At 38.9% G+C, this 17,962-nt stretch overlaps 1 protein-coding gene across 1 annotated transcript in view; it reads right to left on the minus strand.

Annotated features, from left to right (window-relative positions):
* DNAJC3 (DnaJ heat shock protein family (Hsp40) member C3) overlaps positions 1-17,962 on the minus strand; it is an 89,852-nt gene that overhangs the window by 58,544 nt on the left and 13,346 nt on the right. Inside the window, exon 2 of the mRNA XM_069467658.1 lies at positions 13,881-13,991. Coding sequence (XP_069323759.1) covers positions 13,881-13,991 — 111 coding nt within the window. The remainder of the gene's footprint in view (positions 1-13,880; positions 13,992-17,962) is intronic.

Below are 17,962 nucleotides of genomic sequence, written 5' to 3' on the forward strand. Positions count from 1 at the left end.
AGTCTTGCTTTGTTGCCCGGGCTAGAGTGAGTGCCGTGGTGTTAGCCTAGCTCACAGCAACCTCAGACTCCTGGGCTCAAGCGATCCTCGTGCCTCAGCCTCCCGAGTAGCTGGGACTACAGGCATGCGCCACCATGCCCGGCTAATTTTTTCTATATATATTTTAGTTGGCCAGATAATTTCTTTCTATTTTTAGTAGAGACGGGGTCTCTGTCTTGCTCAGGCTGGTCTCGAACTCCTGACCTCGAGCGATCCACCCGCCTCGGCCTCCCAGAGTGCTAGGATTACAGGCATGAGCCACCGCGCCCGGCCTAGCCCTCAATAATTTATTTGACAAAACCAAATTAGGTGAAAAGTGAGTTTACAATTCTATTAAGAAAAGCAGTAAGAAAAGAATTTCTTCATCAAAAAGGAGTAATGTTGCTAGCAACATCACTGCAAATAAATCTAGAATAGAGGTTTGCAAACTATAGCCCTTGAGCCAAATCCAACGCACAGACTTCAGTTAAGAATGTGTTTTACATTTTTGTGACAGCTTATGCCTTTAATCCCAGCACCTTGGAAGGCCAAGGTGGGAGGACTGCTTGTGGCCAGGAGTTCAACAGCAGCCTGGGCAACACAGTGAGACCTTGTCTCTATAAAAAAGAATAAAATTAGCTGGACATGGTGGCATGTGCCTGTAGTCCCAGCTACTCAGGAGGCTGAGATAGGAGGATCGCTTGAGCCCAGGAGTTTGAGCCTACCATGAGCGATGATTACGTCACTACACTCCAGCCTGAGTGACAGATTGAGATGCTGTCTCAAAAAAAAAAAAAAAAAAAAAAAGTTTTTTACATTTTTTCAAAGAAGAAAGGAAGGAAGGGAGGGAGGGGAAAAGAAAAGGAAGAGAAGAGAAGAGAAGAGAAGGATATTAAGACTATATGGCCACAAAGCCTAAAATATTTATTTGGCCCTTTAGAAAAAAAGATTGTAAACTCCCGATCTAGAATATTGACTGTATGCAACTCATAACTTTTATAAGTATACAAGTCAGTCTTTGTCTTTGCTGAGATTGTAAGTAAAATACTTAATAACGTGAACTAAGCACTCATTTACAAGATTTTAGAAATTTATAGACTTTCAACTAAATTGATACATTTAATGTGCAATCTCACAAACTCTAACAAAATGGCAGTGAAGAAATAAAGGTACAAACCACAGGACAAAGGAGGAGAATGGAAATGAGAGTGAGACTAGAGACGGAGAGTAGAAAAGTTAACTATTTGAAAGGAAAGGAAAGTTAGATTTTTGAGTTAATTCTATTCTGCTCAGCACCTACAAAGTAGAAAAAGGAGTGAATTCAACTAGAAATATATCAAGTCTTACAAAGCAATGTTCTTAAAAAATAATTTGTAAATATAAGCATAACAAGAATTTTAAAATGAATTCAGCCATCTATCTAAAAAATATAAAATATTCATGTACTCAGATGTTCATCATTGTAAGATTTACAGTTAAAACTCCCTAAAAGTTCAACTCCTGAAGGTTTTATCATTTGAAAAACATTACAATAGGGGACTTTATATGGCAGGATAGTAGATAATCATTCAAAATTATGGTTCTGAATAGCTGTTAATGACACTGAAAACTACCTGAAGTACTGCCAGGGAAAGGTGGGGCAGAAGAGATTAGGCTACACAACCAAATATGGAAGAAGATATACAAATAGCCAATAAGCATATGAAAAGATAACCATCACTAATCATTAGGGAAATGCAAATAAAAACCATACTGGGATACCACTGCATACCCATTAGGATGTCTATTAAAAAAAAAAAAAAAAGATCAAATCACAACTTGGTAAAAGAAAACAAAAAAATAGATAAAGAAAACAGCAAGTGTTGGCAAGGATGTGGAGAACTTGGAGCCTTTGTGCACTATTGATGGGAATGTAAAATGGTACAGCCACTGTGGAAAACACGATGACTTCTCGAAAAATTAAACAGAGAATTACTATAAGATCCAGTAATTCTACTCCTACGTATATACTCAAAAGAACTGAAAACAAGGTTCAAAGACAGATCTGAACACCCGTGTTCATAATAGTATTATTCACAATAGCCCAAAGGTGAAAACAACCTAAATGTCCATTAATGGAAGAATGGATAAACAAAATGTGGCATATACTGTACATACAATAGATTATTATTCAGCCTAGAAGAATAAAATTCTGCTGCATGCTACAACATGAAGGAACCTTGAAAACATTAAGTGAAATAAGCCAAGACATAAAGAGAGAAATATTTTATAATTCCACTTACATGAGATATCTAAAGTAGTCAAATTCAAATAAAACAGTGGTTACCAGGGGCTGGTGGTGCAGGGGCAGAAATGGGGCACTACTGTTTAATAGGCACAGAGTTTCAATTTGGGAAGATGCAAAGTTCTGGAGATGGATGATGGTAATGCTTGCACAATAATATGAACATACTTAATGCCCCTGAACTGTACACCTAAAAATGGATAAAATGAAATAGAAAAAATTAGCCAAGCGTGGCAGCATGCACCTGCAGTCCCAGCTCCTCGGGAGGCTGACGCAGGAGGATCACTTGAGCCCAGGAGTGTGAGGCTGCTGTGAGCTATGACCATGCCCCTACCCTCACGCCAAGGCAAAAAAGCGAGATCCTATCTCCAAAAACACAAATAAACAAAAAATGGAAAAAATGGTAAATTGTGTTACATACATTTTACCACAATAAAAAAGTAAAAGAAAAAGAATGAGAAAATCAGAAAAAGAACGTTTAAAAAAAAAATTAGGCATTTTAACAATAAAAAAACTTTTTTCTTAAATCTAAAAACAAAAACATATGATCCCGGCTAAGCATCACTGAAGTTTCTTTCCTGATCAATTTCCCTTAGAAGACACGAGAAGTCACTAACATCTAAATAGGGTATTTCTTACAAAATATTGTATTTAGCGTGAGGAAAGAGAGAAACACAATAACTACGTTTAGAGCATGTTTGATATAGAATATTTTTGGGCTCAGTTTATATTTTATTTGAAAGTACAATAAATTAAAATTTTATGGATATAGTCGGAAAACTGGCCATAGAATGTTTTGACACCTAAGGATTACTTAAACTTAAGTGACTGCACCTGAGAGCAGAGGGCACGTCACTGCATGTCAACAGCAGTTATCTGGGCAGAGACACTGGGCTTTCTTCTTCATATGATCCATACATTCCAAAATGTTTCACAATGAACATGGATTACTTTTACATTCATTAATTTAAAAGAAAAATTAAGTTCTCCATGGTTTATTCATACCAAAGAATAATAAATACTGGAAATAGCATTATTTATGGCATGAAGTTTACTTAAACACACCTCCATCATCTTCATATGTCCAAATCCTATTCAATTTTGGAGGCATGGCTCAAATGACTTATTTGATTACACACGTGGAAATAAACTTTCCATTCTCTCAAATTCCATAACATTTTATAATATATATCTCTTACTGCACCTACCTAACACGTATCATCAACTTTTTATAATATACAGTCAGTCTCCATATCCGTGGGTTCCCCACCTGTGGATTCAACCAACCTCAGGTTGAAAATTTGAAAAAAAAAAATTGTATATGTACTGAACATGCACAGACTTTTTTCTTGTCATTATTCCTTAAAAATACAGTGTAACAACTGTTTATGTGGTATTTACACTGCATTAGGTATTATAAGTAGGGATGACTTAAAGTATACCAGAGGATGTACATAGGTATATGCAAATGCTACTACATTTTATATCAGGGACTTGAGCATCCACAGATTTTTGGTATCCACAAAAGGTCCTGGAACCAATCCCCCAGAGATACTAATGGACAACTGTTTCACATCTCAGCCTAGAGAAAAAGAATTCTTTGAGTGGTAGATTTATGTCTCATTCATTTTTGTGTCTCCAAAGCACCTGGCCCACAGTAGGTACTTAAATGAAAGGAAATGGAAACAAACTCCTGATATCTACAAAAAACAACACTTGAATGTAAACTTCAGCCAACACTGAAACCTGCCTAGGACGTGGCAAGGGACCTAAAAAAGTCAGCAAAGAAATGGCTCCTACATAGATGTGCCTTACCAGGATATTCAAATCATTCTCCCACGTGAAATCTGCAATGACATATTCAAAAACTGGAGTAGCTTATTTTGAACTCTGTAGGAAGTTCACTCAAGTAAAGGAGAATGCTTACTGCTAGCTTTGGGCATTTTATCAAGAAGGCCCTTTCAGTAAAAGTCACCATGAACTTCTATTTGGAAAAACCTGACCATTCCAATCCATAAAGAAAAACCTCCAAAGAGGACTATGTATGACACAGCTTTTGTGTTAAGTATCTGATTATACACACATAAAAAGTGTCTACATACAGTATTTCTGGTGTGTTCACTTTCACCAATTTTACTATTCAGTTTTTAGGTATTTTAAAGATATGAAATGGGAATTGGAACCCCAATTTATAACACTGAACCTACAGGGAATTTGTGGTACTGTGAAATATATATTTGGTCTTCTTCCAGTTTCCTGACATACAGCTCTGAAAACGCTTGGCATCTCCAGAGTCATTTGTTTTTTTCTATACTAAGGGGATGCCTGGTGGCTGGGCCCCTAGATAGCTACAAGATGGCAGCTACCTACCAGGAGAACCAACCATGTGATCAGAGGGTTGGAAATTTCAGTCCCACACCCAATCTCCTTGGTGGGGAGAAGGGTTGAAGGTTGACATGGTCAAAAATGGCCAATAATATAATCATTCCTACATAATGAAGCCTCCATAAAATCCCAAAAGGACAGGGTTTGGAAGAGCTCCCAGATAGCTAAAAGCGTGGTGATTCCTAAAGGTTGGTGCATCCAGAGAGGGCATGGAAGCTCCTTGTCCCTTCCAGTATGCTTTGCCTTATCCATCTCTTCCATCTGGTTGTTCATCTGTATCCTTTGTAATACCCTTTATAATAAATCAGTAAACAAAAATGTTTCCCTGAGTTCTGTAAGCCATTCTAACAAATTAACTGAAACCAAGGAGGGGGTTGTGGGAACCCCCATTTACAGCACATCAGTCAGAAGCACAGGTAAAAACAGCCTGAGGCTTGTGAATGGCTTCTGAAAAGGGGGGGGGGGGCAGTCTTGTGGGATTGAGCTCTCAACCTGTGGGATCTGACGCTACTTTCAGGTAGGTAGTGTCAGAGTTGAATCAAATGAGAGGACACCCAGCTGCTGTCTGCTGGAGAATCTGTAGGATTGCTTCACACACATTTTGATGAGCAGAAGTCACAGAAGCATTCTGCATTGTGAAAATACAGTAAGAGAAACTGAGTTTACTTTTTCCTATGTCCTCAGCATTTGTATCAGTGAAGTGGGATTAGCTAGAATGACCTTGACTCACATAAAAATATAGTTTTGAAAAAAAAATGATAAAAGCGTAGTGAATAAAAAGGAACCTTTGATTCCTGGGTGGCCACGTGGTCACCCATGGTATGAAGCAGCAGCTGTGCTGTGCTGTGCTGTGCTTGGTTACTAAAGGTAAGCGGTGAGAAAGAAAAGCAGCTTTTTATGGGAGGAATGTGAGCCCCTTTAAATCACTAGGCCCAGAGAGGCACTGAAAGCTGACAGCAGTCAGGTCCTTGAATAACACAGTTTCATTCAACATGATTTCATTATAACAATGAGGGGGAAAAAAATCCATTCCCAGCCAGGGCCACTGAACTATCTGTGTGGAGTTTGCGTGTTCTTCCCACCATGAAGATGGGTTTTCACCAGGTACTCTGGTTTCCTCCCACATCCCACGGATGGCAGGTTAATTGGCATGTCTAAATGATCCCAGTCTGAGTGAGTCTGGTGTACATGAGTGAACACTGGGATGGGATGGCATCTTGTCCTGGGCTTATTCCTGCCTGACATCCTGAGCTGCAGAAGAGGCTCAGCCACCCACAAACCTGAACTGGAATAAATGGGTTGGAAAATGAATTAATGAATACAAATTATCATCAAATAAAAACTCACGAAGTAGACAATAACCATACCAAAATCACGACAATAAGGGACACAGTAAGAAAGTGCTCAGCTAGCCACCATGTGTCTTACTGTTTTTGAACTGTGTGGTGGGGGGAAGTGCTCTGACAATTTTCACTTTGCAAACTTTCATTCCTTAATTTCACCCACAACCACTACGACCACCATCACTGATCACCAAAAACTGGGTAAATAATTACCTTGCTTTTATTAATCTTTCTTTAATGTATGTATAGCTCATATTTATTTCAATGTTTAATATTAGAAGTAATTGGGGTCTTTATTTAGAAGTTTGGTGATGTTTTTGTGACCAGAAATATGCCACAGGAACTAACTCTTGTTTATATCAACTATCAATTTAAAACTGGTTTCATTAGATGATGTTTTGCTTAAAGTCAGTTTCCGAGAACCTATCAATAATGTTAAGGGAGGACTCACTATAATGTAAAACCAAGGCCTATTGATAAAGGTCTAATGGAAGCCACAATTAGGAACATAAGGGTTGATGGAATTAAGGTAGAAGTTTATAGGAAAGTTGGTACATTTGAACACGTTTCATGTGAAGTGGTTCCACCCCTTTTACCTGGCTGTATTATGGGGATAGACATTGTTATCTGACTGGGAAATGTTTCTCATGCCTAGTACTACGAAACAGAGGGCATGTACATCTGCCCTTAAAGCAATTTTACTTGAACTTGCTAAATGGGAATCAGTAAGATTGCTGGAGCCCACACAGGGTAGCTGGAGTGCTGATATGGACAAATTCTGTTTGATAGCCCTGTATGGAACCTATACTGGAGCTTATGGCAAAGGCCTGTGAGCACCTCCCAATGATGATTATTGGGACTTTCGACTAGAGTAATCTCATTGGAGACAAAATTTCTGGCTCGATACTGGGCACTGAGATTGCCTCAATGAGTAAAAGACATAAAATAATCCTGAAACCTGAAATACTCACGATGTCTTAGATGATGTCAGAGAAACACTCTAAAATAAGGAAGGCAGCACCCAGAAAAGTTCCATAATAAAATGCGAATGGGGCAATGCAAGGAGGCACCCATTATATTCATTAACAGGGAGCCTCTTTTCCTCTAGTTCTGACTCCAGAACCATGTGAGGAGCTGCTAGATTCTACAGTACCCTATAAACAAACAGCTCTTAACTGACAAAGAGCTCCTGAGTTTGTGAATGGCAGTTCCAAGGTGAAGACATAAAATCCTATTTGGAAGGATGACACTGTGGTCAAAGGTGGTAAAACAAATCAACTCAGTGGGCTAAAATGCACACTGTTTTCCCAACAGTGATAGAAGAACTGAATAGGGGTAAAAGCATCTATGATTGGGTTTTTCCTGACTCATGGGCAGTGGGCAATGGCCTGGCTACACAATCAAGAGGGCAATGGAAAACTAGCCTAATAAACAGCTGTGCTTGTGGGGCACAGCCCTGTGGAAATTTGAGGGATGCATTAAAGTAGGACATGTCCATGCTCATCATTAGAAACCCCTTCCAGATTTGGAAGGTGATTAGAATGGACAAGCAGATATTGTCATGTGCTCCCTTGAGATGGCCACCTGGGTCCATGAAATGAGAGGATATGGGGGCACTGCAGCAGCACAGAGATGGGCTGCCTCTAGGCATGTTCCTCTTGCACTCTCTGAGGGACAAAATGCCAATAAAATCTCTTTGGCAGTAAAAAAGACAGAGGCTAGAGATGCCTATGTGGCAGAATTCCTGGTCGGAAGGCCTTAAAAATAGCTAGCAAGTGAGACTGATCCTGGGGGGGGCTACAAATAGGTCCTGACATGAACAGTGACTCAGGACCAGGCTTTGCTACCCAGTGGAAGACGAAAATGCCAGAAGTGCCATAGACAAACCCAAATAGAAGATGTTGCACAGATCTGGATGGCTGACCACTATTTCTCTAGATCAGGTAACACACCATGCAGCCATGTGTCTAGTAATAGGCAAAGGGATACACCCTCAGAGTAACAGCTTCATAGAGAAGTGAATAGGCAATTAAAAGACTGGTAGTCTCACATGGGCAGGGAGGCATAAAGGGCTGGCTTACATATCTTCACCATGTGTGCTCACACTGAACATGAGTGGAACTAAAGGAGTTTAGTCCCTGTTTTCCTGGTGGATCTGGGGAAGAGAGGATAGAGAAGGATGCTGGCGTGATAATGCAATTCTTGCCAAACGAGGTGTATGTTCGTATAATGACTATAATTCTTTCTTCCCCACATCACCTTCAATTTTTTTTCCTAACTGATGTAGTGGTCATAGACTAGGGCTACAACTATAAGTGCTAGAAGCATGTATGATTCCTAAGCAAAAAACTGTAACTATTATTTTTTAACTTCATGTCAGAATTCCCAAGGACCTGGCAGGGGGCCAGTTGTGCCTTTACCCCATCTGGCAAAACTGGGGCTAATAGTGAATGCAGCTATATTGCCTGATGGTAAAAACTAGCCTACTAATTTTTACTTGTGTAACATTACCCTATCTGAATAGCAGTGGACTGAGGAGGAGGTAGTAATATTACTGCCTGCAATCCAGACCAGCACAATGGCTGAAACTAATATCCTTTACAAAGGTGAAAAAGTTTGGTTATTAATGGAGAGAAGAATAGTATCTGAGGGTAAGGTAAAGAAATAAATGGTTATGAATTAAAGGAAATCAACATTGTATTAGTACCTTGCAAGAGGCTAAGAGCAAGAGACAGCACCGTCTCTTAGCTCAACTCTATCGGATGCCTGAAAGGGTGAAGCTATATGTTTGCCGAAACCACTCTGTTTTTGGAACCTGACAAGATTGAATAGAATCCTGCAAACCTGAGTGGCCTTGTCCTGGGAGACATTCTCATGCAATATATCATGATGGATTGGACTTATTAGTGACTAAATGTGATTCTAGTAATGTGCCTGTCTCCTTTGAGTTGTGTATCCTCCTTTTGATGTAAGGGATCTGTGTTTGAAGACCAGAGCTGGGCTGTGATATTGTAAAGTATATATTTGGTCATCTTCCAGTTCTCTGACATACAGCTCCTAAAACCCTTGGAAATTCCAGAGTCATTAGTTCTTTGTATACTACTGGGATGCCTGGTGGCTGGACCCCTAGATAGCTTCAGGATGGTGGCTGGCTATCAGGAGAACCAACCATGTGATTAGAGGGTTGGAAGATTCAGTCCCACAGCCAATCTCCTTGGAGGGGGAGAGGGGTTGAAGGTTGAGTCAGTCAACAATGGCCAATGATGTAATCAATCATGCCTGTGAAATGAAGTTTCCATAAAAACCCAAAAGGACAGGGTTTGGAAGAGCTTCTAGATAGCCGAAAATGTGGTTTCCTGGAGGGTGGTGCACCCAGAGAGGGCATGGAAGCTCCTCGCTCCTTCCCATATGCCTTGCCTTACGCATCTCTTCCATTTGGTTGTTCATCTGTATCCTTTGTAGTATCTTTTATGATAAGCCCATAAATATTAAGTGTTTCCCTGAGTTCTGTGAGCCACTCTAACAAATTAACCAAACCCAAGGAAGAGGTTGTGGGAATCCCATTTATAGCCCATTGGTCAGAAGCACAGGTAAAACCATCTGTGACTTGTAAATGACTTCTGAAGTGAGGGGCAGTCTTGAGGGACTGAGCTCTCAATCTGTGGGATCTGAGACTACCTCCAGGGAGACGATGTCAGAGTTGAATCAAATGAGAGAACATCCAACTAGTGTCTGCTGGAGAATCTGCAGGATTGCTTCATGAGGATAAATCCCCACACATTTTGGTGACCAGAAGTCACAGAAATATTCTGCATTGTGAGAATATAGTAGGAGAAGCTGAGTTTGTTTTTACCTTTATCCTCAGAGAATCAAATGACAATAGTTAAACACACAAATCAAGAATCAATTTTCTTAGAGGCATGGGGTCATTTGCACAGTAAATCAAAATAGCCTTTCCTGCCTCTTCATCTTAAAATACCAACAGTTCCTAGAACTAGAGTCCATTCCTACATCATTGTGCATGAGGTAGCAACTGAAAGAAGAATTGATTTAAGAAATTCATGCTTAGTTTTTCACAATACAAGATTTGATAACCTTGAAAATAATCACTTTTCCTATTGTTTATCTAATGTACAATACAGTTCATTACATAAAGTATTTGCAAGCCTATATACAGAAACACTAGATTTCACTTAAAACTACATAATTCAAATCCTTATACTAGTTTATTAGAAATTTGAAAATGGTAGATGGTTTAAGGTCTACTTGGAATCCTAAAACTATCAAACAATTCAAATATAAGAAAATTAGCCCTAATAAAAATAATACAACTTGTATCTAAGAAAACACATCAGAAAGTAAATTATAAATGTAAATGGTGGTAGTGCGAGGCAGAGGAAACAACGCCCTTGCCTGAATATGAAAAATTTTTTATTCTTCCTCCCAGCTAACCCAACTCTACTCCTTCATTCATTCAAAAATTTACTGAGCACCTAACAGAGATTAAAATAATCATAGCACAGTACTCAAGAAGTTTACAATCTTTTGAACCGGAATATGACATTTAGAAGATTACTAGAGCACTCCTTGTTTCCTTCTGTCTAAATATGAACAGTAACATTTGTCCTCGTTTCACAAGTGAAGCTCAAAAGGGATGAGAAAGCACTATATTTAAGTGACATATAAAGGTAAAATATGGATTGTGGTTTTTGATTCAGCAAAACAACGTAATACTGGTTTTCTCACCAAGCAAATGAAGAAACTTATTTTAGACATGCCCACCATCTAATCTACCACTTTAGACATTCATTCATGCCACATATACCGAAGATGCTACATAAAGTCTATCAAATAAATGATTTCAGACCCTAGGATTCATTATCCCCATAAGATCATGTTGCAGAAATAAGAGGCAGAAAATGCTTCACACCTGCATGATAGTTTTCACTAATGATAAACCTAAAGAAAATTTGTGTCTGATTACTTCATGACACTGAAATACATACAAATGTATCAGATTATTTGAAAGCGATAATCACCTCCTTCCTTAGATTACATTGTTTCCAACAGATCAAAAATATTTCCCAATCAGTGCCAAATCTTAAAATTCCTCCCAAAAATACATTTATACTGAGGCAGGAGGATCACCTGAGCCCAGGAGTTTGAGGTTGCAGTGAGCTATGACGATGTCACTGCACTCTACCTGAGGTGACAGAGCAAGACTTTGTCTCAAAAAAAATTTATATGCCAGATGTAAAAAATAAATTTAAACTAAATCACTGATAGATCTATATCACAATATGAAAACAATTAATTATGCTGCTATTGCGTTTTCATACATAAAGCTTTTCTTGTACAAAAATGTAATCATAAAGCATACCATGCCCAAGTAATTTTCAAAACGTACCAAATAAATTTTTAAAAATGAAAATGGAAGAAAAGTGTCAGAACCATAAATAATATCAACCATGGCATTACAATAAAAAATGATCTGTTGATACAACAGGACTAGCCAAATTATTTCACAAACATCAATTTTGTAATCACAGAAGAAACTAAAGAACTAAAATATATTATCATATTTAGAAGTTAAGAAGTATAAACATTTTAACAAATGAATAAAGATTTAATGAACTTTTTCTATAGTCAGTTTAAAGCAATGTATTAAAACATGGATGATATCTTAAAGAATCACCTTACATTTAAAACCTCTATGACCTACAGCAGTAAGTACATAACTTGTTAGTCTAGAAAGTCAGGAGACCTGGACTACTTCACTATTACTGAATTACTCACTGTTAGTAAGAGGTGCTCACTAACCTCACTGGGTTACCTGAAGCAGTTAACGTGGCCATACTAAAGATCTGATATTTGTTAAAAGAAAAAGACAATTGAACTACAGTCTACAGTTCTTGTCTAATAAACACACATCTCATAAGAGTTTCAAAAGACTGTTAATATCCCATCACCATCTACTGTATTATTTCTATCATATACAATTTAAACTTTATTTTCTATAATTTGTTATGAACAATCAGTGTTTTACATAAACTGATAAATGTTCTTAAGCTACACTGGTCTCCCTCAGAAATTATAATGTATACCCCATTTGAGAATCACTGCTACCTGCCAAATCACAATGAACAAAATGACACTGCTATTCAGATTCTGAATGCACTAACAATGTTTCACATGCCCCTTTTACTGAATTCCACCAATAAATTACCATGTTTCAGCATTACTCATTTACACCTTTCAGTGAACACAATATTTTACTGGGTATTTGGGGAAGAGCCATTCAAGAAGTCTTCTATTGCAGTGGTAAAGCTAAGGAAAACCTGGCAGTCATTTAACACTGCTTTAACAATATGCCATAGCCCTTGCTGTCTCTGCTAAATATGAGACCAAAAAATCAAATAATAAAGTATAAGATAGGTAGAAGATATACATTTCTGCAGATATTCTTGTGGTAGTAGATAAGAATCAATATTTTGTTTTAAGACATGCTTTTTCTAAGACAATAACTGAAAAAATTTTAAATTACCATGCTGCAGCACTGAAGACAGTTTGAATCACCAGAAGTAGTATAGACTTAATGATGTTGTGGTCATCCAGTAAATGGCACTTAGTGAAAAGTAACTTGTGCAAATTGTGCCAAGTAACTACCACTTCTCAAGGCCTTCATGATAGAAACTCCAGTTAGAAAACTCCATTAACATATCAAACCGGTTTTTAGAAAAGTCTTAATTTTCAGAGACACAAAAATTAGATTTTTACATACTTTACATGTGTGATTGTACCCTATTTTCAAAGAAACATTTATATCCATTATTCTCATCTAATCTTCACAGAAATTCCTTTGGGTGGCATGGTGAAAACTGCTGGGAATTTGCAGGTAATTTCTTTAAGGCTACATTTGCTTACATAACCAGACCAATGTCACAGGATTCTGCATAGCAAGACCAAGACTAAAATCTATGTTTCCCATTATTCCAGAGAGCTAATAACAGCAGTAATAAAAATCTGAGCTTAAGAAAAAGCATGAAAAAAAAATTGTTAAATCAAAACCTAACTATATTTTGTTTATATAGTGAATTATAACAACAGGATGATAATTCTTCTGGGGACACAACTGTATCTTATTAAAAAATGCACCACCCTCCTTGACAGTTAGGTTGTTGCTTATTCACTCTTAACCATCTCAAATCACAGTGAGAACATATAAGTAAATAAAAAGGGACTATGAGGAAAGTCAATGTCAAAAAGCCCAGCATAAAAGTTTATGCAGTGACTCGTAAGAAAATCCACTGAGCCCTTAGAACCTATTTATTCTTGTCATCTCACTTCTCACAGTTCTAATAAAAACCACAATGATAGTTGATGCTACAGACAGACACAAGTAAGCAATAAGAGGTAACAGCGTAGGGGCAGCTGGAGTTTGACCAATACTGAAGAGGTGATGAACTACAGATCTCCCAAGGGCATCAAGTACACAGACTGATAACCCAAGTCATTGAGAAAATTAAGCTGCATTCAGTGAAATTTGTTTAAGAAGGCAGAAACTATATAACATATTGAGAAAAGTTTTTTGTCAAAATTATCTTGAGTTATTCTTGGTACTTAAAGCAGTAAGCCTCAGTTACCAGGAAAATTCTCTCATGTTAGATACATACACATTCAAGTGTTACACATTTATTTTATTAATCTATTTTACCCAAAATCCCCCAAATATTTTTAAGTTTTATTTAAACATGAAATAATATTTAAAATGTTGTCAAAAAAAAGAGCTATTAATTACAATTTACTAAGACAGCCACTGAGTGGTGTGGGTTTGATTCCATGATACAAACCTACTGCAGCATGAAACTGAGATAAAGCATCAGCCAGCTGTCCAGCTGCAAGTAATTTCTTGCCCAATTCAAGATGTTTCTCAACATCTGCATTTACTCCACATTCAGCACCTAAAAACAAATTAAAAGATAATCAGTTAACTTTCCACAAACCAAGATTTAATTCTAAAAAATAAAATGTTTAAAAAAATAGTTATCTGGTTCAGTCATTTCCTCAGATAAGTCACAGAAGCTGAAAAATGATAAAAAGTAACAATAAAAAACAAACAGCACTTCATTTAATAGAGCACCAGAAGCTCAAAAACACATCCATATCAACCTAATCAGTCAAAAGAATATAACCAGTCTACAAAATAAAAGGGAAGGTGCATAACACAGAAGTAGTAAAAAGATTTTGAACAATAAAATTAGAATTGCTTTGTTAAGCTACAATTTCACCTTAATGAATAGTACATAGTCCACTATAATATTCATATATTTATTGAGCACCTATAACATGCCAGGCACAATTCTAGGTATTTGGGATAAGTGAGCAACAGACAAAAACCCCTGCCCCTCACCCCATCCCAGTACCTGACATTGTGCTGGGAGGAGACAGACATGATAAGAAAACAAATTACACAGTATGTTAGGTACAAAGTACTGCGGGAAAAGTTGAGCCCTGTGAGGGGTCAGCAATGTAGGGGGGTGGGGGCACTTACAGTAGTAAACAAGATGGGGAGAGGGCAGGCCACCTTGTGAAGCTGGCATCTGAGCAAGGCGTGAAGGAAGGGAGGAACTCACCATTACAGACAACTAGGAAAACAGCTTCCAGGAAAAAGGACCAGCTAGTGCAAGGGCCCTAAGTCAGGAGCATGCAAATAAGTTCCAGAAACAGCAGGAAGGCCTGGATGGCTGCAGAGGAGCCAACAAGGACAGTAGTATGAGGTCAAAAGAAGCTGAGGTCCTGATTACATATAGCTTTGAACTTTACTCTTACAGAGGGAGCTATTGAGGAATCTGGAGTAGAATAACATGACCTAACTGACTGGCTCATTATCAAAGTACTGCCTCTCAGCTCTGAATCCATCCACCAGTACCTGCACTGCAATAATGGGCTGGACTTTGTAAGCATTTCTCCTTTACAGTGAGCACAATGCTTTGTCAGTAAAAGGCACCGAAGGGACATTGCAGGAAGAACACTTTCTGGGTTTGCTTGCTGCATTTTACTTTTTTCTGGCTCCTGCTACATGGTCTGTCATGGAAAGGACATCTGCTGCATGGTGTATATGGAGAAGACATTGGTGGTACTCTGCCCTCACCATATGCTCAGGGGTCCAGTCCCTCAGCCACCTGGTAGCTTTGGCCCAGGCTCCCCCTCCCAACAAGGTCACCACATGCTGCAGGCTTCACATCCACAGCAGTATCCTTATTCCCCTTATAGGCCAACCAGCCCTGGCTCACCTACATGTGAAAGGATTGTTTTCTGCTTGCCCAGTTACTATGGACCAGCTCTAGCACCTGCAACTCAGCAAACTTCTCCACCAGCCAACTTGGGCTGCAACTATTCCTTTTCCAATAAAGTCTGAACCCCAGCCTGAAGGAGGGGCCCCTCTTCCAAGCTAACCCTTCCTTCAGACTGTCTCTCAGCTCTAGAATATCCTTTAGAGTTCTCTTTACATTTTCAGTTACCCTATCATGACTTAACAAGTCTTTATATTAAACTTCCTCTTTTTAAATGACTGTATGGTTTCTGCCTCCTAAATGAAGCCAGACTGATACACAATTGGTACTGGGAGCAGTCCCAGGAGATAAGCCCACAAAATGGGATTTGAGGACTGGTTTGGTCATGCCCGTAAGCTGGAGTGCAGTGCTAAGCTCCTTGCCAGTGGGAAGTGAGATGCTAGTAATCCACAGTAGATACTGGAATCACAATTAATAAAGCTATCACTTGTGGTTTACTGAAATAAAGTACTAACTGAAGCACATTTTGGAAGCCAAAGTGGCTGCTGCACTTTACTGTAATGACAGAAATTCTGAAAATAAGGATTGTGATGTGGGTAGGTTCTTCTGAGTGCACTAGAGCACCTACAGAGAGAAAATACGCTCAGATCTAACCCAGCCCAAGTCATGATTTAAGAGCTGATTTTACTGAACATCAAATACAAAATTTAATTGTCAGTCTTGCAGAATTAAAAAAAATATTCAAATTCATGGTCTTACCAAGTTTCTCCTTTGGAAGTTATGGCATAGATTGGTAAAGAATGGGGTTCCTTAAATTTGGAATGGGAAAATTTGTTTGGACCCAAATGAAACTGACCAACTTAGAGCCTCCAAGTCCTTCTGAGCCTCTGGTACCAGAAGTAGCTTGTCCTCCCATGTCTTAAGAGACAAGTCTTCCACTGCTTAAAAACCCTACGAGACAGCCTTACTTAGAGCAGATGCCTTGAAAAAGGATGCTCCTCCTCCTCAAGACCCAGCCTAACCACTCCCATTATCACTAACCCATGTCAAACCTTGGCAGGCTCAAGAGAAACAAGTATACACCATAACCCAAAGGAAACAGCTTAACATACCAAAAGAATTGCAAAGCTTTGGTGATAAATTAGGAGAACCCCACAGAACATGTATGGGAATGGATTCTAAAGGTGCTAGACCAAGAAGGGTGAAATATAACACTACATCAGGTCCAACTCATTGGTGTGTGCACACTTAACTAAAGAGGAGGTCAGCAGACCGTTTTTGTAAATAAAGCTTTACTAGAACACAGCATGTCTATTAACAAATGGCCCACATTGTCTATAGCTGTTTTCACGCTACGGAATGTAGTAGTTGTGACAAAATCTTTATGGGCTGTGAAGCCTAAAATATTTACTATCTGACCCTTCACACAAAAGGTTTGCCAACTTCTATACTAGAGATCCCACATTCAACACGTTAACTCACACAGATGGAGGTGGCTCTAACAACCAACTTTCTTGGTCGGCTGCCTGAAACTTAGACTCAACAGTGGCCTACATTTAATAAGGCTGAGATTCCAAAGCTTCCCTAGCATAGTAAGAGGGAAGGAACGTTGGACTGGATTTATTAAGTGTCACCCACACACCAAACCCCCACTTTATGTTCCATGAGGAAGCCTAGAAGATGCTCCCTTTACTAAGGCACTGAGAAATGCATCAGCAAAGGACCACCTGCAACCTTTTAAAAACTCTATGGTCACTCTCCTTTGTAGGACAGGTATAACTATGGGAAGACACCACCACTGAGATGAGCTTACTGATTTCAATAGGGATGACAGGATCCTGAAGTAGCAGAAACTGAAGTACTAGCACTTAACCATCAGAGATGAGGTGTGCACATCAACTGCAAAAGGCATCTACTACAGAGGAGAATCTTAATAATCAGGTAGATAAAACAACATGCTCTATGAATGTCACTCAACTTCCTTACCCATCATAACAGTGCTTGTACAATGGGTCCATGAACAAAGTGGCCATGGTGGCAGGGATGTAGGATATGAATGGGTTCAAAAGTAGATTAGTCCTTACCAAAGCTGACCTGGCAAAAGCTACTGCTGAGTGTTTAATCCGCCAACACTGGAGGAGACCAACGCTGAGTTCCCAATACACCACCATTCCCAGGTGAGTGGGGTGGGGATGGGACAGCCAGTCACCTAGTGGCAGATTTAATTTGGTTCTCTTCCATAATGGATCACATTCTCATATTCTGGATATGAATTTGCCTATAATGCTTCTGCCAGCACTGCCGCTCATAGACTCACAGAATGCATTAACCACCATCACAGCATTCCACATAGCACTGTGTCTCATCAAGGAACTCATTTCATAGCAAAAGAGATGCACAATGTGTTCATGCCTCCCCTCCCGCTCCACTCCCTAAATTTCATGAAAGACAATTTTTCCACGGATTGGGGGGAAGGGGTGGGGTGGCAGAGCTCTGCAGACCTAAAGTATATATGGCAGACAACTGAATAAATCTTGAGAGTAGATCTCAAAGAGTTTAAACTTCAGGCTTGAATACCACCATTTGCTGAAACAAAGAAAGGGGGTGGGGGGAAAACCCCAGTTACAGGGAATAGGCCA

This window comes from Eulemur rufifrons, chromosome 4, assembly GCF_041146395.1.
Source record: "Eulemur rufifrons isolate Redbay chromosome 4, OSU_ERuf_1, whole genome shotgun sequence".
Classification (NCBI taxonomy): Eukaryota; Metazoa; Chordata; class Mammalia; order Primates; family Lemuridae; genus Eulemur; species Eulemur rufifrons.